This window comes from Taurulus bubalis (assembly GCF_910589615.1).
Source record: "Taurulus bubalis genome assembly, chromosome: 15".
Lineage (NCBI taxonomy): Eukaryota > Metazoa > Chordata > Actinopteri > Perciformes > Cottidae > Taurulus > Taurulus bubalis.
The window spans coordinates 13,255,506-13,280,768 of NC_136603.1; the positions used below are offsets into that span (position 1 = coordinate 13,255,506).

At 39.3% G+C, this 25,263-nt stretch overlaps 3 protein-coding genes across 3 annotated transcripts in view; 1 reads left to right on the top strand and 2 right to left on the bottom strand.

Annotated features, from left to right (window-relative positions):
* Nucleotides 1-12,236, bottom strand: part of LOC306748287 (obg-like ATPase 1) — a 37,358-nt gene extending 25,122 nt beyond the window's left edge. The window contains exons 1-4 of the mRNA XM_079231442.1: nt 12,107-12,236; nt 11,911-11,999; nt 7,743-7,886; nt 6,514-6,641 (exon numbers count right to left, since the gene is read on the bottom strand). Of these exons, the coding sequence (XP_079087568.1) occupies nt 6,514-6,641; nt 7,743-7,886; nt 11,911-11,999; nt 12,107-12,121 (376 nt within the window). The 5' untranslated portion in view covers nt 12,122-12,236. The remainder of the gene's footprint in view (nt 1-6,513; nt 6,642-7,742; nt 7,887-11,910; nt 12,000-12,106) is intronic.
* A 3,276-nt stretch (nt 12,237-15,512) lies between these two features.
* sp9 (sp9 transcription factor) lies at nt 15,513-17,743 on the top strand (the record flags this gene model as incomplete). Its single annotated transcript, XM_079230768.1, has 2 exons — nt 15,513-15,533; nt 16,000-17,743. 2 exons carry the CDS (start codon nt 15,513-15,515, stop codon nt 17,296-17,298), a joined length of 1,320 nt encoding a protein of 439 aa, XP_079086894.1. The 3' UTR covers nt 17,299-17,743.
* Nucleotides 17,744-19,019: 1,276 nt separating this feature from the next.
* On the bottom strand, nt 19,020-24,644 carry cirsr (corepressor of RBPJ and splicing regulator). The gene is made up of 10 exons (XM_079230767.1): nt 24,501-24,644; nt 23,431-23,525; nt 23,087-23,160; nt 22,951-22,964; nt 22,782-22,834; nt 22,634-22,682; nt 22,033-22,153; nt 21,075-21,181; nt 20,743-20,828; nt 19,020-20,393 (listed from the first exon to the last, which is right to left on the bottom strand). Exons 1-10 carry the CDS (start codon nt 24,570-24,572, stop codon nt 19,688-19,690), a joined length of 1,377 nt encoding a protein of 458 aa, XP_079086893.1. The 5' UTR covers nt 24,573-24,644; the 3' UTR covers nt 19,020-19,687.
* Between the last annotated feature and the right edge of the window lie 619 nt (nt 24,645-25,263).

Consider the following 25,263-nt stretch of genomic DNA (forward strand, 5'->3'; position numbering starts at 1 on the left):
CCCAGCATGGAAACACTGGCAGTGCACACATGCGTTTTTATGTTCATTCAGTGAATATCTTCTTGACATTCATTTTTGGATACATGAAATTGACAGCAATTTATAGTACGCTGCTTCTGTAACAGAGTTTGTGGCATATTCAGCCTTGTTTCTTTGCCTGTATCAATTATGGCAAATACATTGGCTGCTAAAAAGCAGTTCGACACCAGAAAATGGGGGTTTGAGCCCTTTAGAGAAACACTGAAACATGTTTTCTACATGATCCCATCTTTCAAAATATATCACAATGAAATCATAGTGCTTGATAGTATGAATATCTGTACCTCACAAGGTGTCTTCAATTCCCGTGTATCATCGCAAATTGATTATTAAAAGGTGCATTTTTCCAAAATATTTGCTATTACTGACAAAAAGGAAAATACATGTAGTGGAAAGCCACTCAGACAAGCCAGATCTGTGTGCAGTTGAAAGTGGGTGTACTGGGGAGGCTCTGGTTTTCATAAACTCACAGAAAACAACAGTGTTAATTCACCTTATGATTAGCGTAACCTCTGCCACTCCATTTATTTTGTTAAACCCCTGAGATGAGAGTGCCTTGATTGAAAGGAACCGTCATATGCACACCACTGTTGTCCCACATCATTCAGAGAACAAACCTTTTTAGATCTTTAACTACTATAGGGCTGCTGATTGCACAGGCACCAGCAATTTCCTAACCAACCGCCACCTGAACAATGATGTGTTCAGCTTTCAGACCCTCCAGCCTTTCAAAGGTGAATCATTTCACAGTTTGGAGCGATATCTCCATAGCAACTCCTCTTTGAAGGGTTTAGAATCACCATCCAATAATTCTATGATCATCGGGCCTTGCCTTTCCCAGTGGTTCTTTTCACAGCGGACAGGCAAGGGGGGGGGGGGGGGGGGGGCACGAGGAGGAAGCAGGAAGATTCTACAGTGTATTTCAGGCAATTCATCTTGCAGCCCCATTAGAATTCAAAATATTGCGACCTTCAATCACCGGGCATGTTATCTGGAGCTGTGGCGATCTCCAGTCAAGATGGGTAGACATTTTGCTCTAATCATCCTCGATGAGTGGAGGCTGACAAAAACTCTTCATTCTCGCTGAAGCAAAATGCTAATTTAAATGCTGTGACAGCACCTCAACACAGCCCCGAAAACACACAAAGGCAGAATGATCCCCATGCACAGCTAAATGATCTAGATTTAGAATCGCTGTATTGGTTGACATCACTAACATAAACAAAGATCCACATGCAGCATAGGGAAGCTTGTTTTTCTCATTGATTTGCAATGCAACATTACTGTAACATTACAACATTAAGGCAGGTGCTAGGACCCAGCTGAGACAACACAGCGGATATTTGTTCAAGTGTGGTGTGGGAAGTGGGTTGTTTGCTTCTTATAAACCAGTTAACTTTGCGACAGAGTGAATCATGGCTGAACATTAAAAACAACAGACAAAGAAACAAAATGACACATTAATGCACAGACACAAGTCATTTTTTGTCCAAAATTGACAATTTACTCAAACCTTGCATTTGTTCCCTCTTTGATAATGTAATGCAAGTATTAATTTGACAAAAACAGTTGTTGGCATGATGGTACATCAGCAGAAAACCATATTTCATACAGGCTTCTGAGGGCTTTAAAATAATATACAATCTTTAGCTTTATATTTATTCCTATAAATGTATACTTTGTAGGCCTTAGAAGGATTTGTAAACGGATTTTTTAAAAGACTTAAGCAAAAAAAAATTACATTTCTAATACTTACTATAGAATGGTCCAGGATGACGTAATGTCGTAGGCCAACCCCAAAAGTTAGCATCACACATGGTTCCCTCGACAAAAAGTCAATGGAGTTTGGGATTATTGCAGTTTATGATATTATTAACAACATTTTCATAATTTTTGAAGCCAGAATGCAGTCGGCAGAAGTAAAAAGCTAACGTTAGGCTGTAGTATTTACTGATATATTTTATATTATAGAACAAAAAGGTGAAAACTCTCCAGCTTGTTTTTAGCACAGATCTTATTTCAGGTATCTAACCAAAACCCCATAAAAAACTATTGACTTCGAGAAAAGGGAACCGGAAGAGCAGAAATGCTAACTCATTTCCGTGACTCATTCTTGCAGCTCATACTTCATAAATCGCACAAAAAAAACAACAAGGATAAATTACATCAACGCAACAACTGATTCAGCAGCTGAATTGATGAGAGATCCACTCATTGCCTGATCTGTTTAGATAGTCACACACATGGAAGTCAAGGGGCTAGGTGAGGTGTTCTGGATGTTTGTCAAGCTTGAGAATGTGTGAGTTGGTGAGTGATACGACAGAACTCTCGGAGATCAGCCATTACTGGCGTCAGTGAGGAGGCAGGTTAGCCATAAATCATCTCTGTCTGAATACTCAATCCAGTTTGTTCATAACGCCTAGAGCTAAACAATCATTTTGATTTGTGCACTAAGCGATTAGTGTCCTGTGCGCTGACGTCTGCATGATGCAACAACCAAACACAAATGTCCTATCAGATTCAGCAAAGTGAAGCCAACTGATTTGATCACTCACTGTTTATCATCAGATATTCATCAGTTAACGATGAATCACGTGGAAGTCACTGAGGATATTGGAGCTCTTTAGCTCACATTGCAAAACTCACAGAGTGTTTGACAGATTTGATACACAAACTAACACACAGCAACTCAATCAAACTAGCGTAGTAGTTTATTTGCTATTGGCTGTTTGATCGTATACAAGCTGCTGTTACCATACAGCTAGCATTTTACATTTACAGTGAATTATGTGACTAAAAACATATTCTCTGTTTGTAATAGAGACCTTTGCAGATTTGTGACATCTTTTGTCTGTTTAGTATACAGTATGAAGCACTGCCAACACTGAATGACAAAAGGAAAACACGTGTTAGTAGCATTGTGTACCATGGTTATGATGGCAATCAATGCACAATATAGACAATTTTTTTTTACCTGCAACTAAGAATTATTTTTACTGTCAATTAATCTGCCAGTTTTTTCTCTCAGTTAATCAATTGACCTTTTGGTCAATACAACACAAGGTGTTTTGTTTTGTCCGACAAACAATCTAAAATTCAAAGATAAAAGCCAATCTTCACAATTGAGAAGCTGGAACCCGTAAAGGTTTGGCCTTTTCGCTAGAAAGATGTCAGTAATAAATGAGTTGCCGATTCATTTCCAATCGACTAATTGATTGACGGACCAAATGTTTAAGTTTTATGAAGGATAAAGCAATGCATCGTCTCTACCGCTCTCTAGAAAATATCTCTTGACATTGATTAGTTTTACGACCCTTAAAACTGCTATCATTATTTTACAAAATGGGCGAACTGTCTTGAGTCTGCTTCAGGCTGTAGAGGAGAAGAGGGAGGAGCCTCAAGTTAACCAGGAGTTCAGGGGCTGAAAGCAGGAATATCACGGTGAGAGAAGAGTCTACATAAAAAAATAACAGCTACTTTCCAGTCAGCTGCTCACAACCACAGCCAGTCCCTAAAGAGACAGTATCTTAAAGTTAGATCCTTACTGAGTGTCACGCAACCTTAAATTCGTCTTCATTAGAAGTGAACCAGAGCATTTCTGCAGTGATGGGGGCGACATTGTGTGAGCATTGAAACATCTAATTGCTGGAAACCAAACATCTGGGAAAAAGGCCAGGAGAGCTGGCAGAGTTGCTAGCGGGGAACAGAAGAGCAGATGAAGTAGAACATGTCTGTGTCTTGTCTCAGACAGTGAGGTGTTCCAGTCACTGAGGAAGCACTGGGAACACTTAAACCATTTTGTTATGAGACCAGGGAACACCAGTCAGTCAACGGAGTCAGCTTTCAGGATGTGCAGTAATCGTTGTTGGAAGGTATTCTTGAAAGCAAATCCACTGTTTACACAGGCTTTTCAAAGTCATTAGGGGTTGAAAAATATATTCATAACGTGTACATCAATGTGGGGAATTTTGAGACATCAAGTGGAAAATCAAGTTATCAACCTATTCCACCTTTGTAAAAACTGTTGTTCACTATTTCTTAAATTACACAACTTCTAAACAAAGGAGTGTAACCCAATATATGGAATAAAAGTCCATCAGAACAGAAAATCAAGCCTGATTTCATCAGGCTCAGGTCAATTGCTTGTGTCCTCAGTTTGCACTCACAATCACGGTTTCATGCTACTGAGGCTGACGACTCTCAGTCGCATCTTTATAAACCCTTTTGCTAATTCACAGACAAAAAACATACCACTCCAGAAACGAAAGAGTGTGATCCACCCTCACATCCATAATCAAGCTATATAAAAGTAGTTGCTTCAACACGGCAGTCTGCCTGACACCAGACAGATATAATTACAAAACCAAACCATGTTTAATGGTTAACTTGTGAAACATGCAGCATTGTTTCTAAGAACTTCACAACAGTGGAAACAATGGCATGCCAAAGCAGATAGACACACACACACACACACACACACACACACACACACACACACACACACACACACACACACACACACACACACACACACACACACACACACACACACACACACACACACACACAGAGAGAAGAGGATTTTGATCTTCCTATTTATGACCGTTAAGAAATATTTTTTTATTAGTGTGAGTAGAAACAAAAGAGTTGGTTTTGAGAGAGGATCTGGCATTTACAAATCATCAAAGGAACTGTGGGTGTTTTTAGACCATGTACATGGTGATATTAAACATACATACACACATAAGTAACATACATGTATGTGTCACATCATGTTAAATAGTCTCTCAAAAAGTGAACAAATCAAAATAATATTTTTTGACACTGTAAAGGAAAATATGAAAAACTTTTCAAGAATAATGTTACATTTTTTTTTTTTTTTTTTGTACATTTTGTATTTTTGTTTTGATATTTTTATTGCTTTATTCTATATTTATTGTTATGCACCTTTCACCGAGTCAAATTCCTCGTATGTCCAATGTACCTGGCAATACACACTTATGATTCTGATTCTGAATCTGATTCTGAATCACATGAAAAGACCAAAACCATCAATAAACTGATATAGCTTATTCCCCTGTGCAATAGACCACTATTGTCAACTCCACCGTTACTCTAGTTGACCTGTTCCTTCATTCCCTTGAAGATGGGCACGGTAGTTTAAGTTGAATCAATTCTAAATATGTCCTGCAGCTGTTAAGACGTTCTAGTGCACACAATTTGTATTAATCCTCACCTGAAAATAGTCCCCAACAAATACACAATTGACTCCTGTTTGAGTAAAGATTGTTGCACATTACAGTGACATGCTGAGTTGAGGTATAACATATCCTTCTTTTTTATTAACTAAATATGTATGACCTGTTTTAAAAAGCCAAAGACGTAATGAAAGATGGGCTAACACAGTATTTAAAGTTGTTGTTTTTGTTACTTTTTTAAGGGTTTTGTTTACAATCAAAAATATAAAATAACACCAACTGTTTTAACCATTAAGATAAATTGTACCAAACGTCATTAAAAACTGAACTGACAGACTTGTTTATCTCACCTCACATGAATTGTCCACTCTGTAAATCATTACAAAGTCTATAGTGGGTGGTCTTCCAGTTCCGCTTCTCACAAACCACGGAGTTAAAGGCTATTTGAAAACTGTGCACCACTGACAAATGATTACTTTTATTCCAGCACAGAGACAATTTAGGAACAATATCACGAAATGGCCTTAATCTTAACCCTTTCTATGTCGTTATTCCATGCCTGCCATCACCGACTCTCTAATCAGAGTATTTCACACACCGGGAAAGTCAATAACAGCATACAATCAGGAAACTAATGCAACTATTTTTTAAAGAGCCTCTGAATTCATTACAATTGCTGTAATTTGAATGATAGCATGTAACACTTTGACTGTGTGAGACACGGAGGAACTTGAGGGGGACCTGCAAAGTGATTTGCAACCTGTCTCAGGGAGGGACAGACTAGGAATAATGTGCTGAGATAATCATATTTATACATTCACAAAGTCCCAGAAGGCAGTATTTTGAACCATTCCAAATATACATTACAATATATTAGCAAAAAAAGAAACCTTCATCTTCACAATGTGTCAAACTTAATGCAAAACGGCATAATGTGGTGCTCCTTCTGAATTGTCTTGTTAGGTTTCAAAGCCTCAACATATGCTACTGATTGTGTGAAGCATGAACTAGGCACAGGCCTTCTCACTTTCAGGGAGCAGTAGGAATGTGAGGTTGGATCTGACTTCATTAATTCTGACTGTGTGTTGTTCTTGGCACACACCAGACAAAGCTGTAGCACACCTCAGGCCTTTGCTTTGAAAAAACTGTTACTGGGTCTATTTAGTGTGACCAAATGATGCAGATGCAAACGCTTTAGCTCCAGTAAAAGAAATACTGTGATTTGCTGAAAATATGAATTCCTACGAGGGCGAGCAACCCTCAAGCTGAGACTCACGTGTCATGTGGAAGATGCTGTCACAGGCGCTGATATGGGACAGGAAGGCATTTCCCAGGCCTTGGCCAGCATGAGCACCTTTCACCAGGCCAGCAATGTCAACAACATTCAGAAATGCTGGGACTTTGCTGCAACCCAGGAAGTGAAAGTATAAAAGGTCAGCCATTTAAGATTGTAAACATTTTCGATATTCTTTTAATGAGAATAGAAACGTCATGCGTTGTGCTCCTATCACATCCAACAGTCCTGTAAAACAGTTTGTTAAACATGAAATTTGAAGATTAAACTATGATTTGTTTTGTTTGTGATGTTGTTGCATTAGATCATACACTGTTTTGAACAAATTGCTTACCCACTATTCGTCAAAGTGGTGGACAATATACCTGACATTCTTTTCAATATAATGAGCAGCTGAAGCTATGAATCTTTAAAAACTGTTTATTTAAAAAATAAAAACGCTCAGTAATTTCATGAAACAGCTAGTCAGTGTAGTTTTAAAGAGTTTGTAGTAAAGAGTTAATTTGTTGGGTAAAGTTGTACATTAATACACATTTGGTGCTCTAAGATACATTGCAGCATTACGATGTATGTGAGATTGACTCAATCTGCAATGCCCCAATGTTCACAGACAATTTTATTAGAAGAATCAATTCATTGTTGGTGTTGGTCTTTCATGGAATTTTTGTTACATATAACATAAAACAATATATAATAAGAATGATGTAGAATATTGCCAGGTTTATAATATTGCCAGGTTTATCATGAGAGAGGTAGGTAAGCTAGACAGCTAACATTGCAGAGCCGTTTTTATCTTGATGGTTGCTGGTGTACTTGAGGAATCTGAAAGTTACATAGAGAATATGTAGGACACAACTGTGTAAAAGAAAACTAGTGAGATTAACTGAAAGCAGGAGCGTATGCTATTCAACATATCAATTATTGTCAGTCAAAAAGGGACATTTCACTATTTCTATACAGCCCACAAATCTAAATTCAGCTGCTTTGACAGCCTCCGTAAATGTGTATGATAACCAGGTGTTAGAGATTTAGATGCTTCAGCTTTTTCATTAACAGAAAACCTTGCAGTAGGGCAGCAGTCATATATCCTACACAACTGGCAGCCACATGTCAACAACATTGTTACACGTTTCCTCATACCTAGTGCAAGGAGACCGATGGCAACTACAGATCTGAAGTGTGAATAATAGGTCAATGATGAGACCCCATACCTGGGAGGTTTGTGGAATTGGCAGAGGAAATCATAGCGTTCATCTGGAATGGGCACTCTGCTTTCATTTGGGTCAATGGTGCAGAAGGGGAAATTTTCAGCTGCCGCCTGACTCTTTGTCAACACGTTGAAAAAGGTTGACTTCCTGAAAATAAAAAACAGCAGTGAGGTCAATCCATCTAAAAGTGCTGGTGTGCAGAACCTGATGGTTCGATAGTATGATCCTGAAACACTTCAGTAAGTTATGCGAGATTGGCTTTTTTTATTTTCTGCACAAGAAGGAAAAGGTTATTCTAATGGACTCAATATTTGAGGGCTAGAACCAAAACTATTCTATGAAACACTTTGCCCGATTACAAGGTCAGATAATCCCATAATAGATCAATTGTACATGAATTGAGGGGCAAATTACATTTCTGATAGATCTCTGCTGTCGAACAGGATCAGCTGAACATCGCCCCATGTTGTGATCACAGAGAGATTAATTTTTTCATGGCTCAAGAAGCAGCTGAAGTGTACTTCACAGAAGTAAATCTACAGACAATGGCAAGTGTCTAAGAGTAATGGCGGCATAGCAGTTAATTAACTATAATCCAGGACTTCACATTGAAATTCACATTGAAAGTATTGTTTGTTACGTCCTCCAGGCAAGAAATTGCTCCAGATTGCTAAAGTGCATTACTTACTTATATAAAGCTAAATTGTTTCTCTAACATACTTGAGGGCTTTTCTTAGGTCACCTTGAGGGAAAAACAGACAGACAATCCACAGGAACTATATTTTCAGGTGTAAAAACATTCTTGATGATTACACAGAAAATGACTTACATACGTACAGATCAGAGTCTGCTGGTCGATGGGGGAAGTGATGTGTATTAGCAGCCAGATTTTAGTGTGTTTTTCCACAGATGGGTGGAAGAAACTCCTGGTTGGACATATAGATGTCTGGGCCAAATATCAACCTAAAACCTTGGACTGGGTTTACTATGAAGACTATTTTGCAGACAAACACATGTATTGTAGAATACAATGACTACAGGAGGACTAAGCAACCTCAACAGCTATGAAGACGTGTGAAGAGAAGCGAGTGAAATCTCCAGATAATAACATCTTAATACAAATCTGTGGGTGATCAAAGTCCACGCAAAAGTTACAAACATTTCATTCTTTTTATAGTGAATGAAAAACATTAGGTACACTAATGACGACAAATAATTAATACAACCTGTGGTTATAAATGGTAATCAATAATAAACAGTCAGTGGCCTGAAATCAAAATATGTGCTTCTACCAAAGAGACAGGGGGCGAAAAGAGTAGCGTCAGAGCAATGTACAAAGTAAAGCTGGAAGAGGAGAAAGATGAGGAGGATTACTGTGCAGTGATTGCACAATCAATTTAAATTTGTAAAATCATTCTCTAATCGCACACTTTTTCCTACAAAGATGAATTTCTTCACAGAGTCAGGGTGCAGGGTTGGCAGTTAATAACAAAACATGTTGCTGCACATTTATTAAATGCATGTTTATGTTTCTAACAATAGTTCATATCACAATATTCTAGATGCTTTATTATCATTTAATATATATATCTATATATATAGATATATATCTATATATATAGATATCTATATATATATATAGAACGCCAGCTCCTGTCTCGGCGGGGTTAGATTCCGACTCGTGGCCATTTGCTGCGTGTCATCCCCTCTATCTCTCTTCCATTTCCTGTCACCTTCCAGCTGCTCAAATGAAGGCAATACAAATTCATACATTTTAAAATATATTAAGATGAACTCAACCTGAGTCAGTTAGGCCGTATACTGTGCAGTGTGTCCAGTAAGGAGTTAAATTACCAAATCTAAACTTGTTGTGCCTTTGAGGAGAAAGAGAACATGTGAAAAAGATGCAAGATTGTCTGAATCACTCTCAAGTATCCCATGTGTGTGAAGGATGGTCAGTTACGCCCAACTAACAGCAAGCTGGCATTTCAACATGGTTCATTCATGAAGAAACCATGGGAGGGTTGGCAAGTTGTACTTTGACACTAATATGGTATGGCAGGCCACCACCTCAATGAGTTCTACTTCTTAGACCAGAAAGAAGTTGTGGTTTTTCTGGGGTAAGATATGAAACCAATGGACTCCAGAGAGTTGGATCTTTGAAGCACACACCTCTTGAACTGGATTTATTCTTCATCATCAATGTCCAGCATGCGATTAAATATAACGATACAAGTCCTGTGAAAAATATCTTCAAACTGTCTCTCCAGTTTATTAAAAACAACATATGTGGCTTACAGTTCACAGTAACTGAATAACGGCACGACATCATTGGCTTTTCCGTTCCTTCAAAACTTGCAGCTTTCAGCTCTTACGAAAAAAATTCTAAGCTTTTTGAAAACAACAGTTTGGCTAAAAATGACTCAAAATGTTTTAAGGAGCTGCAAAACGATGAGAACCTGCCAGCTAAGCAGAAGATAACCCATAACTCTGGCCCTTCCTGTAACTCAAGGGAAAGTCATGTAGGGTCTGCCCTGTGATTACACTCTGTCACCGATGCTGCTGAAGGTCTTGGTAGATGCTGACAAGGTGGATTTGTCTTGACATTCAGACAGTGTGCCAGCCTGCTAACACACACTGTGGACATGCAGTACAGATTCTTGTCAGGTTGTCCACCTTACCGATAAAAACATCTCCCAGACTGAGCAACTCTTTGACTATAAGGTTCAGAGAATTTTATTTGTTTTAACTAACTCACATGTTTTCATTCTTCACATCAATACAGTGTGTTGATTACATGGATTCATTGACCAACAACGCGTCTTAATTAGACTTTTACATACTCATTAATTCCTGTGTCAATGCCTGAATGTATATAAGGTCTCTTTAATTTCACTGGCAGGTGCACATTGTGAATTTACACCACTAACATCATGTATGCACCCTCCTTATCCCCTCATATAACAGCATAACATGGTATAGAAGAAAGAGAGGAACAGGACCACGTTTCACAACGTATTCTCATTGGGGTTTCAACTTGCATTTCTTATGTTTGTTGTATATAAAATACAAAAACTTATCTTGCCCATTTGAAATATATGTATAGGTGTAAGTGTCATTCAGTTCTAAAACTATATGTGTGTATACAATATAAATACTTATATTCGAGTCGTATGCTGTGTTGCAGCAGACTGGTCTGCAAGGTGGCTCAGGGAGATCCTGTGTTTGTGTTCACTTTGTGATGCGGTTCCTCAGATGTTCGGCCACACTTAAAACATGCAGGTTAGGTGAACTGGGAACTCCAAATTACCATATATATGAATGTGATAGTGACTCTATGTCGTATGTGGAGAGGTGTCATGGATGTACCCTGAACTTTGACCGGTGCATGAGTGATAAGTGGGTATTTAACTCCAGCGGACAATAGGGTTTGATAATGCCTTTCATTCATTTAACAATCTTCATGCATTAGTAGCGTGGTAGATCCATGTTTGCTTGCCGGATTTATACAAATGTAGATGGGTCTTGACACATTGAAAATATGCTGCTGTGATCATAAACCCACACGATCATGAAAACAAAGGATACACACTTGAGGTTCATATATATTGTAAAATGATTCAACAAAACTGTGATTTTGTACGTACTACAACTCTTTGAAATTACAGGTTTACCCTCATTCATACTTACATATCTGCTATAACACCCTAAAAAAGTCACGTTTGAGCAGCTCACACTTTTATTGAGACGGGGAAGGAAAACAGTGCTCTTGTGGGATTTGCTCCTAGGCTAAAGGGAACGAGTGGTTCCAGACACTTAACAGCCTGAGGAACACTCCTCTGCTTCTTTTGTACAGACAGTCGTCTGTTCTTTTGGGCTATTAGGTACATCCAAATTGTGTACATGATGCAGCATGCCTTTAGTGTGACATGCACAAGAAAGCTCCTTTAGGAGAAACAACTCAAAGTCTAAAAGAGTCTGTGTAAATACACAACATTTCTTTAAGTCTCTTTAGCCATGTATTCTACTGTACTCAGCTGCCATCTAGCCTTACATGTATTTATATTTATGGCATCATGGGAGGCATAGTTCAGACGGACAGAGCACATGCTGCTGCATGCAGTGCTAATGGGGATAAAGTGACAGTATGGAATAAAAACCCTTTACTTACCCAACATTGGGCAGGCCAACAACTCCTATTTTCAATGAAGTGCCAAACCTTCCAATCAGTGGCGTCTTTGGTGCATCCTCTCCCTTTCTCTATAACGACAATGTGGAGATGTCTGCAGTCAGAGCGAGTCAAACACCATTACATAATCTACAATGCATGCTCATTTTTGAAAGGAGCTATTCCTCATGACCTGCACCTTTTTTGGAGCCATTTCCCACTCTTACACTTCCACAACTGCTCACAAAATCTGAAAAAAACACCACATTCGTTGACAGGAAAATGTGCCAAGCTATCCTCACATGTAACCAGTCGACTGCACTTCGTCGGGCTCGCTCCCCCGCACTCAAAATAGAACATGCAGCCTCTGGAAATGAAAGTTGACACTGCGAGCCGGCAAGCTGACCTGAACTTCCACATTTAGCTGTCGATATAGTATCGATGTAGGTTGATGAGTTGCTGAGAGATCAATCTAACATACAACTGTTGGTTGAAATGTGTGTATTGAAGGCGACGTTAATCTTTATCAGATGCTTGACTGTGTTGTCAACAGCTGCCTGCTTTCTATTAACATTTGAATCATTCACTTGACAGCCGTCTAACTGAAGACATCCACGAGTTGCATCTCCAGACTGTTCAGAGCAATTTTGCCATTTCCACTTGTGTTACAGCGTTTAGACTTCCTTCAGCAATATGTTCTTGCTGTTGTCTCTACAGAATAAACAATGACTTGGCAACCTTAAAGTGCAAGAAGAAACTCATGAGAAACGGCAGCAGGTGAGATCAAGTCATTGTCATTTAAAGCCACACATATATTTGTCATCATCTTCCATAAGGGACCAGACTATTACAACCTAAACATATCAGTAAGAAAGGGAAGATATCGTATTGAAGCGTCTTGACACAATCTGCATACTTGTGTCTTTTCTATTCAATGAGTTTTCACTGAGGATTCAAGTGTTATGGTCAGACGACACAGCTTCAGCGCCACAGAAGAAAAGTGAAACCTCCTCGCACTCAATAGTTCCCTTCAACCCCCCTTTGAGAGAAACAGGTGTAGTCGCTGCACGAGCACACACAATTACGACAATTAGTTAAATGTCCTCAAATAAACTTCCCTCAGCAGAAATACAAATTAAAGCACACAGGGGCACAACCGAAAAACATCTACCAATCCAGCAGCCTGTCTGGTTTAACACGCAGAAAATGAGGCTCTAATAATCTGGTGGATTTGAGGCAAGTGAGGCTGCATGGCTTTATAGAAAGAATTCAAATGAATAGGTCTGAATTAATCATTTATCTTTTGTTGATGGATGCACCCCCACTTAGACTCATCACAATAGATGCAGAGCGTTTTGTTCGACCAAATAAATCATTCCCATTGTTTAAGGTACATTGATCAATCTAATGGCTTGTAATGGGCTTCTAATTGCCACAGAGAAGTGCTCACCAATGGAGTCCAGAAATACAGATCCGACTCAAAATTCTCACTTGAATGACAAGGAGAGATCATGTTCTCCCCCTTTGTGCCAAGCAAACATCGTCTGAAAAATCATTATGTTATTATTCTAGGTTAATCCGAATCACATTTACTTCCAAATACATGTACGGTATGTATAACAAAAATACATCTATTGGTGCATAACGACCAATTCGGGCATATTTATTTGTTAGGTTCATTATCTGAACGGTCACACAGCTCCTTATTAAGATATCATAGCCTCCTACACAAATACTCATGCAAGAAAATTAACATTTGAACAAACGGACAAAAGACTTTAAAGAATGTTTTTTTTATTAATGTAAATTAAAAGCTTAATTTATTTTTCCAATTGTGTTATATTAAGAAAGTATAATGAAAGAAAAAAACGTATACTGCGTCCATTCTCATTTAAAGCTCGAATTAATATGACTTCTTTAGCAACAATTAACTGTATTTATGTAAAATAGACATTTAATACTGTTAACAGCACTCAGCCAAATTGTCATGATTGCAAAAATGATTCAATTTTCTTTGCAGCGCTCGGTATTTGATGAGGATGATTTTGATTCACCCTTCCAAAGGTGGTTTTAAAGCAAAACGGAGTATTTGAACAAATGGCGCCTGCGTTGACTGAAAGCATTCATACTCTATAATGGAGCATTATTTGCCCGTTTTGAATACTGTAATACACATCTTTCGGTCAAGCCTTTCTCTGGAAAATTGCTTTAACTTTTAAAGGGATGGTGGTTCACGTAAGAGCAGGTCCATTTTTACATTATGTCATTATCCCTGGGCGTTTTAACAAGCTGTGGGATATGTAGGCTCATTGCATTGTGATATTAAAAGAAAAACAAGTCGCTAGTTTAGGAAATATAGTTGAAACACGGCATCCTCTTAATTGTCCACAATTTAATAAATGAGTGATTAGAAAAGCATATAATTGTGTTTCTCAGATACTCGACAGGCACCGTGCCTCCTGTTAAAGCGGTTTAATGGAGATGACTGGCGGCCTTTCAACAGGCAGCACCTGGAAGAGGAAACTTTTTTTTTTTGCCCATAAAATAGTTCTCTTTTTCAACACATACACTGCACGCCCTGATAAAGCAGCTGACATTTTTAATTAACCCCTCACCTGCACTCCCCCCAAAAGTAGGGACGGGGTACGCTTATATACGGAATGGCCGCGCGTGAACTCGACCACAAGCACGAGCGCAGACGCGCGTATATTTTTGACTGGAAGTAAACTATAGGTTATAGTCCATAGCGAGTCATAATTAGTTTTTCCTTCATGTATTCGGGGTCAAGTCGTTAGCTCATAAATGATCTCCTGGTTGGAGAAGTAAGCTCCGTGCTGTCAGGCCTGTGCCATGGACGTCTTCACTAAACTTAATCCATCTGATGTTCTATTATGATCATCATGCAGCACTTTAAGCATCCACCATAGAGCTTACAGCCCCAGTTGTTCCCCCCACGAGCATAAACTGCCCCGTGCCTAACGCACAGCAGCATGCACTGTCCTGATAAAGGCATCGGCAACACCAGCGTCCCTCACCTGGTTCAGGATGCTATGTGCTTATTAAAGGGCAACAATTCACATTGACGTGTTGCGCATGATCTGCATATTGAACACCAGAAGGAAAACCTGGGAACGGTGTCACAACAATGCACACACGCTTTAAAATAAATGAAAAAGCTTACCTCTTGGAGAACTGACGCGCGAACTCAATTCTGCAATGGAAGGAGACATTGAGCTTTCGTGTGAGAATACACTACATAAAAATAACTGTATGCATTAAAAAAAAGCCAAATCGTGTCTTGTATGACAGTCTGAGCAGAGGCTGCACAACAGATGATTGACGGCGGGGTTTGTGGCGTTTGTGCCTGCGGTCGGGGCTCTGATTGGCTGACTGCATCCACAGCCATACATGCAGCGATCCGATTGGCTGCGCGTCCTCGCCAGCTGTACTTCAAAGAACACGCTCTCTACAACTAGGTAGTTGTTGGGAGCTGCGAGCCAAGAGAGAAACCGTGTGACCTGAGTCAAACACGACGAGTCTGAATCAAATTGGAGGCGTACAGCATTGAAATCGCAAACCCTCTCATCCCAGCACAGACCCTGGATATGGCAACGTCTATACTTGGGGTGAGTCCGACTTTGTATCCGCGAACAAGTTGTGCGTAAAGTTACCGCAGTATGCTGCTGTTTGCGGCTTTCACAAACTTGCTTTCAAGTTAACTGTTTTTATGTCCTGCACTGTGAATTACGATTACCTTCTTTGCTCGTTTATTGTTAAAACATGAAGAGTTAAGTGTCAATAAATGCATTTAGATCAGTATTTTTACTCGCTTATATTCAGCGCAGATATCTGACATAATCTGAGAAAGTTTGTAAAAAATGTTGCTTGTTAAAACACGCTACTCCCTTCTCCCTAAACACATTTATATTGGCTCAAATGGTACTTTGAATACATGCAGTTGTTATAATGTAGGCTATTTAGTTCATACTTGTTTTGTCTGCTTCCCAAATATCCAGATTAAACGAAAATCTTTCAGCAACATTTGTTGTTGCCCGTTTTATTAAATCCAACTTTTTTGTGTGTGTTTTTCAGGAAGAGCCACGGTTTGGAACTACACCCCTAGCTATGCTGGCTGCAACTTGCAACAAAATTGGTAACACCAGTCCTCTTACAACTTTACCTGACTCCAGCGCTTTCTCAAAAGGTGGATTTCATCCTTGGAAGCGATCCTCCTCCAGCTGTAACTTGGGCTCCAGTCTGCCCGGGTTCACAGTATCAACCAGCCGCGCGTCGACAGGACTAACATCGACCAGTGGCACAGGCAACAGCGCCTTTTGCTTAGCCTCCACCTCCCCGACCTCGTCTGCGTTTTCCACAGAGTACAGCGGTCTGTTTTCCAACGCTGCGGGAGTCACGTCCCAAGACTCCGGACAGTCAGCTTTTATATCCAAAGTCCACACGTCAGCAGAGTCTCTTTACCCCCGTGTGGGGATGGCGCACCCGTACGAGTCGTGGTACAAGTCCGGTTTCCACTCGACCATCTCTGGCGATGTCGCCAACGGCGCGTCCTCGTGGTGGGATGTCCACACTAATCCCGGGTCGTGGCTCGATGTCCAGAATCCCGCAGGCACCCTCCAGACTTCACTGCACACCGGGACGCCTCAGGCCATCCACTCCCAGCTGAGTGGCTACAACCCGGACTTCTCCTCGCTGACGCACTCTGCGTTCAGCTCCACTGGAATCAACCCCGCGGCGTCTCATCTACTGTCCACCGGTCAGCACCTGTTAACTCAGGACGGGTTCAAAACAGTCATCCCCACTTACACAGACCCTTCTGCCGCCAACGCCATGATTTCTGGGGGCAGTTCAGGAATAAGTAGCTCCTCGAGGTCGTCCCGGCGGTACTCCGGCAGAGCGACATGTGACTGCCCGAACTGCCAGGAGGCTGAGCGGCTGGGACCCGCCGGGGCCAGCCTGCGCAGGAAGGGACTCCACAGCTGCCACATTCCCGGCTGCGGTAAAGTGTACGGAAAGACATCTCACCTCAAAGCGCATCTGAGATGGCACACCGGCGAGCGGCCTTTTGTCTGCAACTGGCTTTTCTGTGGCAAAAGGTTCACTCGGTCCGATGAGCTCCAGAGACACCTCCGCACCCACACCGGTGAGAAAAGGTTTGCTTGCCCGGTTTGTAACAAGCGCTTTATGCGGAGTGACCATTTGAGCAAGCACATCAAAACGCACACGGCCGGTGGAGGAGGCAAAAGGGGGAGCGACAGTGACACCGACACCAGTAACCTGGAGACCCCGAGGTCCGAGTCCCCAGAACTTATTTTGGAGGGGGTAAATCCCAGAATCAATGTTAAGGATCCGTCTCCTCAAGACGAGCCCTAATGAGGCTTCACCCAAAATCAAACCAGATTCAAAACTGCACAGTATTGTAAACGGGTCTAATTTGACAGACGATAAAAGGAGAAAATATTTCAAGAAAGTCTAAACAATATATTCTCCACATGGCGTAACGAGTATTTCATTCGTAAATCCATCTAAAGAAAACACAGGCAACTTCAAAATGAAATGGATGTTTGAGGTGACGCGAAACCTGTTGAACTTTGGTTGGACAATGTGAGTTACAACTTGTATATTGACGACTAAAATATGTGTTATTTTCATGTAAATGTTAGGCTATGATTGTTTTATTCGTGTTGGTATCCTGGAAATCAGGGAGTTTACTTTCGACGCACTTTGTGGATATGTATGTATACAGCTTTTTCAACTTTGGTTAACCATTTTATTTCTTTGCTAAAAAAAATCTATATATAAATGTTTACCTGTATAAAGTCACACGTATAAGACTTTCATTTTATCGTAATTAAAACATCTTTAAAAAAGGCTGTAATTGTGTGATGTAGATTTTATATATTTATTTTTGGTTTAATTATTTATTTGAGGTTTAAATTTAAAAAAAATAGTTTCATTTAATTCAGAAATTTAGAGTGCTGCTCCTATTTTTTTTCTTAAAATCACCTATAATACCTTGCCTTTCACTATTTCCCCTATGGAATAAATCAATGTTTAATGCCCCGGAAAAAAACATTTCATGGCCAAATGAAAATCTTGTTAAATGGTATTAATTATGACTTGGAGCACATGGCAGCCCCATGTGTCTTGTATTTGCGATTAGGGATTCGTGTCTTATCAAATATCTAATTAATCTCCGAGACATCTTTTGTTCAGTTTCACTTTATCGGGGGGTTTCCAGGGGGGTTTGACGACAAAGGGCCCTGAATATTTATTCTAATTGTCCAAATTAACTGCTTTCATTTGCATACCAATCGATGGAGCGAGAATAAGGATGCGGCGTCGTTCTCTTGGCCAGAAGCCACATAGATGTTATGGGAACAGTGTTTTAAACTTTAGAAAGAGAAGGGGCAAAGAGTCACATGCAAATGTTTGAATTTGAAATGCTCTTTGCTCAGCGCAGTCAAACAGTGCCTGCATGTTATTTGAATATCAGTGGCCCCGTATTGAAAGGGTTCAAGGATGCTCTCTGACTTCTTTGTGCTTACCCACTGCAGCGTCCGACTCTCAAAGAAAAAGCCGGGGAATAATTACAGCGCGAGTCCAGGATGGGAATACGTCAAGGGAAAGCGTCTCATCCAGACACCCTCTCTTTTTTTTAAAGAGGATGTTAAATTGACCAGAAGGCAAAAGAGGGAAATTATTTTCATTTCCTTTTGTGCAACAGCGGCTTCAAGTAAACGGCCAGATAGTGGAAACTATTAGATAGCCTATTTGAATTTCATCAAAATATAAACGCTCACACTTAACTAAAAGAGATAGAAATTCAAGCTTTTGAGATAAAAATGTATTTGTTGCTTTTATTTGAAAAAAAAAAAAAAATTCTCCAGTCTACATTGTGGAAAAAGTGTAAATATGGGCAGCACAAAAAAGAGGTAATATAATAATTTTATTCCAGTTTTCCTCAAATTAAAATATATAGTGTGCATTAATACAAAAACATGCTGCTGCTTTTGTTTCGTCGCGAGGCTATTTACACACATTTGGACAGAAATAATATTTGTTTTCTTTGACGCCCGCAAAAGCTCAGCATGTCGTATTTCACAGCTTTATTGATAAACATTGGGTCATGACATTCAGGGAAACCGGCCTGAAAAATATAGCAACATCATATATATAAAAAAATAAGTAATAATTTGCTATCAAGTGAGCAGAATTAAAAAAATCCGTAGATGTATTTAGTGGAAACACGCTGACGGTATTCAACAGAGTTCTTCATTTTCAACCGGTTTTAGACGCTCACTTCATTCATCCATTCAAAACAAAAGCAGTAGATTGATGATTAAAATTTTTATCGGAAAATGCAAAGTCCAAAAAGATGTTTTTGCAATCAACAACCGTCAAAGCATTACACCTTACAATGTCGAAATGAAAGCAAGATTTAAACATATGCAACAGAAATTAGTCTTTCTAGGGGACATACAAAAAATAATTGTTCCAATATTTTCACATCATAGCTACAAATTGTTTCCAATGGTAATCAATAAATGTAGACCCTTTCATAAGGTACAGGACAACACATGAGCTGTGTCTATATCGTCTGTCGACTGCTTCCCTCTACTGGAGGAAAAGGAGAATACGGCACAATATCTGCATTTCTAAACAGAGGGACACTTTGATTACCAACAACACCGTAGAATACTCGGAGCAAAAACATCCAACACGTTTTGTCCAATATTGTAAGCGTGAACAAAACAAACAGTCAGTGCTTTCTTTTGGCTCCGTCTTGGCTTCTCTCTCTTCTCCCCCGACTCGTACTTCTTCCCCTGCCCTCCCTCTCCTTTCTCCTCTCCCTGCTTCTACTCCTCCCATCTGCTGTTCTGCCTCTCCTTCCGTCTGAGCTGCTTCTGTTCCTCTCCCCGTCTCCGCTGTGTTGCCCGTCTCTACCTCGGTCCTCCCTGCCTTTCTCGCGGCTCCTACTTCTGTCCACGCCTGACTTGGAGCTGCTCGGCCTCTGCCGGTCCCTGCTGCTGTGTCTCTTTCTCTCTTGACCTCGCTCCAGCTTGATCTTGTTCTCTTGGCTGTGACTTCGACTCCTGCTCCTTCCCCTCTCTGTCCTTGTTTGTCTATAATCTGCGGACTCCTCTTCGTGCCGCTTCTGTCCAGTGTGAGGGCTCGCTGACCTGCTTCTGTGAGAGGAGGCCTTTTTCTGACTCTTGACTCTCCGCTCGCTCTTAGAGCTGTTATCCCGACAGGAATCTTTTTTCTTGTTCTTCTTTCTCTTCTGGCTCTTGCCCTGACTGTCTGAATCTGAGTCTGAGTCACTATCACTGCTGCTGCTGCTACTGGATGAGTCACTTGAGCTGTCGCTACTTTCATGCTTTTTCTTTTGTTTTCTTTTGCTCTTCTTCTTCTGTTTTTTGCTCTTCTTCTTCTTGGCCTTCTGCTTATCCAGGCGGTCGAGTTTTCTGTAAAGCAGGCGCACAAACGTTCAATTAACATTCAACAAGGCAGCAGACAAAAACTGAATATCAACATAATAAAGTCTATAAATCACATTAACGGTCAAGCCCAGGAATGTAAAAGGAAATGAAACAATCTGATGAACAATATGTATTTCCCTCTTTTCTCTAATACTAATAGTTTTTCGCTTAAAATTTCAAATAGATTTATAAACAATATCATTGTTATTCATTAAAACAAGGACATCCTTAAAACATTACAATATATTCAAACAATGTTACAATAATAAGAATTTTGCTCCACTCCTTGAAGCTTTCATGAATACACATTTGTAAGTTGTGGTACATTGTTTACCCAAGGAGCTTCTGCTTTTGCTTGGTCGTTAATGACTTCAGAAATTCCACTTCGGGGTCTTCCTCTTCATCACTGGCAACATATTCCTGCAAAAGCACAAAGCAAATTGGCATTCAAATCAAAATGACATATTTGAATACATCAGATGAACACCTTTAAAAAAAACTAAAGCAATTTAATTAATCTAATCTGTTCATTTGACAAGTTGCACTACAGCATTTATATACGGACACATCAAAGGTTTATGGTTGGTCTTTTCTCTCTGAAGGGCGGTATACGTGTGTGCGTGCTCTTCTATGTGTGCAAAGACGGGAGTGCGAGAAGACAATTACCTGCGATGGATCACAAACAGTCGAATTCCGACCAAGAACACATTTTTTCAGGGCAAACCCACTGTTCCGCATCTCCGCCATTAACTCAGAGGGGTGCATCGACGGACCTGTTAGCACAAATCACAGCCTCAGAGTCCCATTGATGTCAAACCCAAGCCAACCACTATCTCCACAGTGGGAATTTCAGGGGCGGCTTTGTTAACAGAATGGGACATAAAAATCAACTCACTCCACTTCCGGCTGAGCAAATCATACAATATCATTCTCTGCCAAAGCAGCAGTTAGAGGAATCAGAATACACAATAATTACATATTTTTCTCCCGGCACAGGAAGGGGACCATTACAGCATTCCACCATCAACACCAAGCACTGACTGGACTCTCCCGGGGTAAACGTTATTACTTTACTCAACTCGCTGATTGCAGGAGTCAGAATGAGCTCAAGACTGGGAGCTGCAGCTGAAACCCCGGAGGAAGGATACAGTAGGTGTACCTGCTGCAGAGTCTGTGGCGGACTAAAGCTGACACACTCGCCACAAATATCAAGCGGCACAAAAAATATTCTGGCTCTTTGTTCTTTGTTGCTACCATGATTATTCTTCTGTTTTTTTCCCCATTGTATAACTAACAACCATGTTTAAACTGAAATATATGTTTCCGCAAGTAAAACCTCTACATATCAATTAAAACTTTGATGATTATGTATTTTAAGTGACCCATTGATGTTGAATCACTTACTTTAAAATTGTACATGTATAATGTTAACATGGGCCTATATGATGATGCTAATTTCAATGACTGAATTAGTCCCGTTTAATTCAATAGCGTCGGAATAAAATATGTATATAATGGTTGTGGTTTGTTAACAGACATCAAATTAGCATTTAATTACATCCATGAACAAAGAAACTGTAGGAAAGGTGTTTAATGTTTTTGACAATTATTGTATGTACTCTACCTGCTGCTTCCTCTGAGGCCACAGAGCTGGCATTGATCCCCGACAGCCCATAGAGAGGACACTCTCTGTCTGTGTTCACATGGCCCCATTTGTGACATTTGATGCATCGCACGTTGCGCACCTGGAAGTTAACAATAGGCATTACTACAAATTGTGAAGATGTATGCATAATTATTTAAACAAAACAAAATTCTTCAAATAGGTGTTAAAAATGATGGCACACCAAATTATGAGGCAAATCCATTCCAATAATGTGTTAGACTTTATATTCATGACAAGCTCTGATTAACTTTCTGAAACTTTGTAATGTACAGCAATGCATACCCAGTAAATGTAATCATAAAGTGGTTTCCTATCTTTTCTGTGTCTACACACGCAACCCGTAAACACAATTTATGGCTTCAGTGTGGGTGCTTTTTAAACGGTTTCCTTTGTGGAATGTTCAGATACCTGAAGAAATAAAAGTACCCAGTATTTCAAAAGAATAGTATGTGAGAATTATATATCATTTTATTTCTTAATCTTTTAATCTACTTGTTTCCCCCGCTTTGTCGTCACTGGCGAAGGCTATATGCTTCAAACAAATAAAATCAATACACACCTGGATTCCAAATGGCTGATCTCTAATATTCATGTCATCTTTCGCATATCTACATAAGAAAATTACGGATTAAAAGAAATGCAAATTCTGGAAGAGGGCCTGACAATATGGTACATTTTTTTTATTGTGTATAAGATAAAATACTTACTTTTCTCGAGGAGCCGACTTCTGCCACTCAAATTTGTACTCTTCTTCCCCGTCCTGATAAGACACATTTTCATTCTCAATCTTACTATGTCAATCTTATAAAACTAGATACAAATTAGTGGAAACAATATTAGTAGAATTGTATAGATTCATAATGTTCTTTACTTTACCTCTTTCGTTTCCTCTTCAGGACGAAAGACGATTGTGACAAAAAAACAAAATGTTAAGCACAATTTCCTTTTAGAATCAGGTGTTTGGGATTGAACATGATATAATATTTACTGTGCTGCTCAAGTGATCATTTACCTTTGGATGCTCCAGGTGGAGCCTCGTACATGAAATTGAGGCCATTTTTAACACGATCATCCCCCATCAACACCCTAGAGGTGAGAAAACAACATGTTACTTTCTTTTTTAATGGTGATTATCAACATTTACAATATGTGAAGTTAGCAGAGGTATTTGGAAAATGGTGTTTAAGTTAGCTAGTAAAAACGTTGCCATTTACTGAGACTGATACATTTACACAGTATGTATTTATAAATACAATAACAGTGTATTAATGTTAAATGTAAAATTATTGTTTTAAATAATGATCAATTATATTAAATTAGCAGTTTTTTTTAGGAGGTACAAGCGTCCCCTCTAACCTGTTGTTGTAACAATCTTGCTCTTTCGTGTACGCCTGCAAGAGATCTTCTTGCTTCTTCTTCTCGAAGGTCAGTTTCTGTTCTGCTATCCATACCTGTAAGATAAAGTGAAAACAATGCACACAATACTTCTGCATACATTGCCCAAACCTGTTTTTGGGAAAGCTTACTTGCCCGACAAATAACTGCATAAACAAGTCAGTAACTTGAATACAAAGATGTCAAATTTGAATGCACTTTATGCAATTACTGCTTTGTACATAAATAATTAGTAAATTTACTGAATAATTCATTCACTTTTTAAACGTTATCATTTTCTGCTATGGTTTGTCTTTTAAAGTAGTCAATGTAATATATTTTGAACTACATTGATTGAACAAGAAAGCACATTTAAGACATCAACTATATATATATATATATATATATATATATATATATATATATATATATATATATAAAAAGACGATATACATTTAGACAACTAATATTTACCAGAGGTTGCTGAGAGAATTTATTAAAAAGGACACACTCTACTAGCTTCATCCAGAAACAATAGTAATAATGTTCATATTGTGTATTAAACAACGTTAACAATCAGTCAAATAGAACAATTATTTATAAAACATTACTAAGTGTGGTCCAATATATTAAGACACAGAGCCATAGTATTACTCGTAAAATCTTGATTTATTATGTATGATTATTAAAAGACAAGATAAGGCCAAAACAGCTTTGTTTAGAAATATGGAGATTTCTTGCTCAGAGTATTAAGCAAGTCTCTCCTTTTATAGACAACGATGAGTGAACTAAAGACAGACGAAGTTAACGTTTTAACTTTAGGTTTGATATGAACCACGTAACTGTAGTGCGAGCGAACAATTTGCGCAATATGTTCGTGTATATGATTCATAAAGTAGATATATATACTATGCAGGGCAACGTTTTCTATAAAGTAACGTTGGTTCTAAACGTGGATTAAGTCGCGTATTAGAAAGCAAACAGTTAGCTTAGCTCTAGCCGGATGTCTGCTAGCATCAAGCTAACTGAAGCTAACTGAAGCTACCACTCACCTTTTTTATATTTGACTTCGACGCAGGGTGGAAATCCTTTTTACACATGAAATTGGCAAACGACTTCCCCATGATTGAGTCCCGATAACGTCAACTGAGTGAAAAACGTGGCGTTTATGTCTGGCTAACAGAGTCACCAGCGTAGCTTCCTTCTCAGGTAAACAAACCCGTCTGCATGAAGATGGTTCTGTATTGGTGTTATTTGACCTCTGAACTACGGAAGGCAGGACAGTCGTGTAGTTACTAGATTAATGTATATACACACAAGAGATATAATATAACGTAGCTGACGTTATATTATGTTACACATAAAGACGAAAGCTATGTAATTTGATTGTGATATGTGTTGTGATAATTGTGATATAAATGGCCATCTTCTTCACAGACATACTTGATCTAACGTTATTTGATGATGAACATTGCAGATCAAACGGCACAGTAACGATTTAATTCAAATAGAATGATATAGCTGATTTTTTATTGTAATGTCGAATATAAAACAGACTTCAGCTTGGTCACGTGACTACTGTTTCCGTTTCCAAAAAGGTGAATTGTGAACGATGAGGTCACATTTATATGGAAACAGAAACTTACAATGGTTATTGGGTAAAACCCGCGCACACAGGTAAGGTTATCTTATTGTAATGTTGAGCAGTAACATTGGCATGTAGCGTATGTTAAACAGCACACATTCAACGTTAGCTCTCGATCTGATGTCACATCAGTGAGGTGAAGTCGAAGTTTTGTAAAGTGTATTGGCTGT

What these genes read in the sequence shown, in the direction of transcription:
- cirsr (XM_079230767.1), bottom strand. Translation starts at nt 24,572, where the DNA reads ATGGGGAAGTCGTTTGCCAATTTCATGTGTAAAAAGGATTTCCACCCT. An exon ending in CAAGATTGTTACAACAACAG is followed by an intron (nt 23,161 to 23,430) that starts GTTAGAGGGGAC and finishes TCTCACCTCTAG; the next exon opens with GGTGTTGATGGGGGATGATC. An exon ending in CAAAAGCAGAAGCTCCTTGG is followed by an intron (nt 20,394 to 20,742) that starts GTAAACAATGTA and finishes CCTGCTTTACAG; the next exon opens with AAAACTCGACCGCCTGGATA.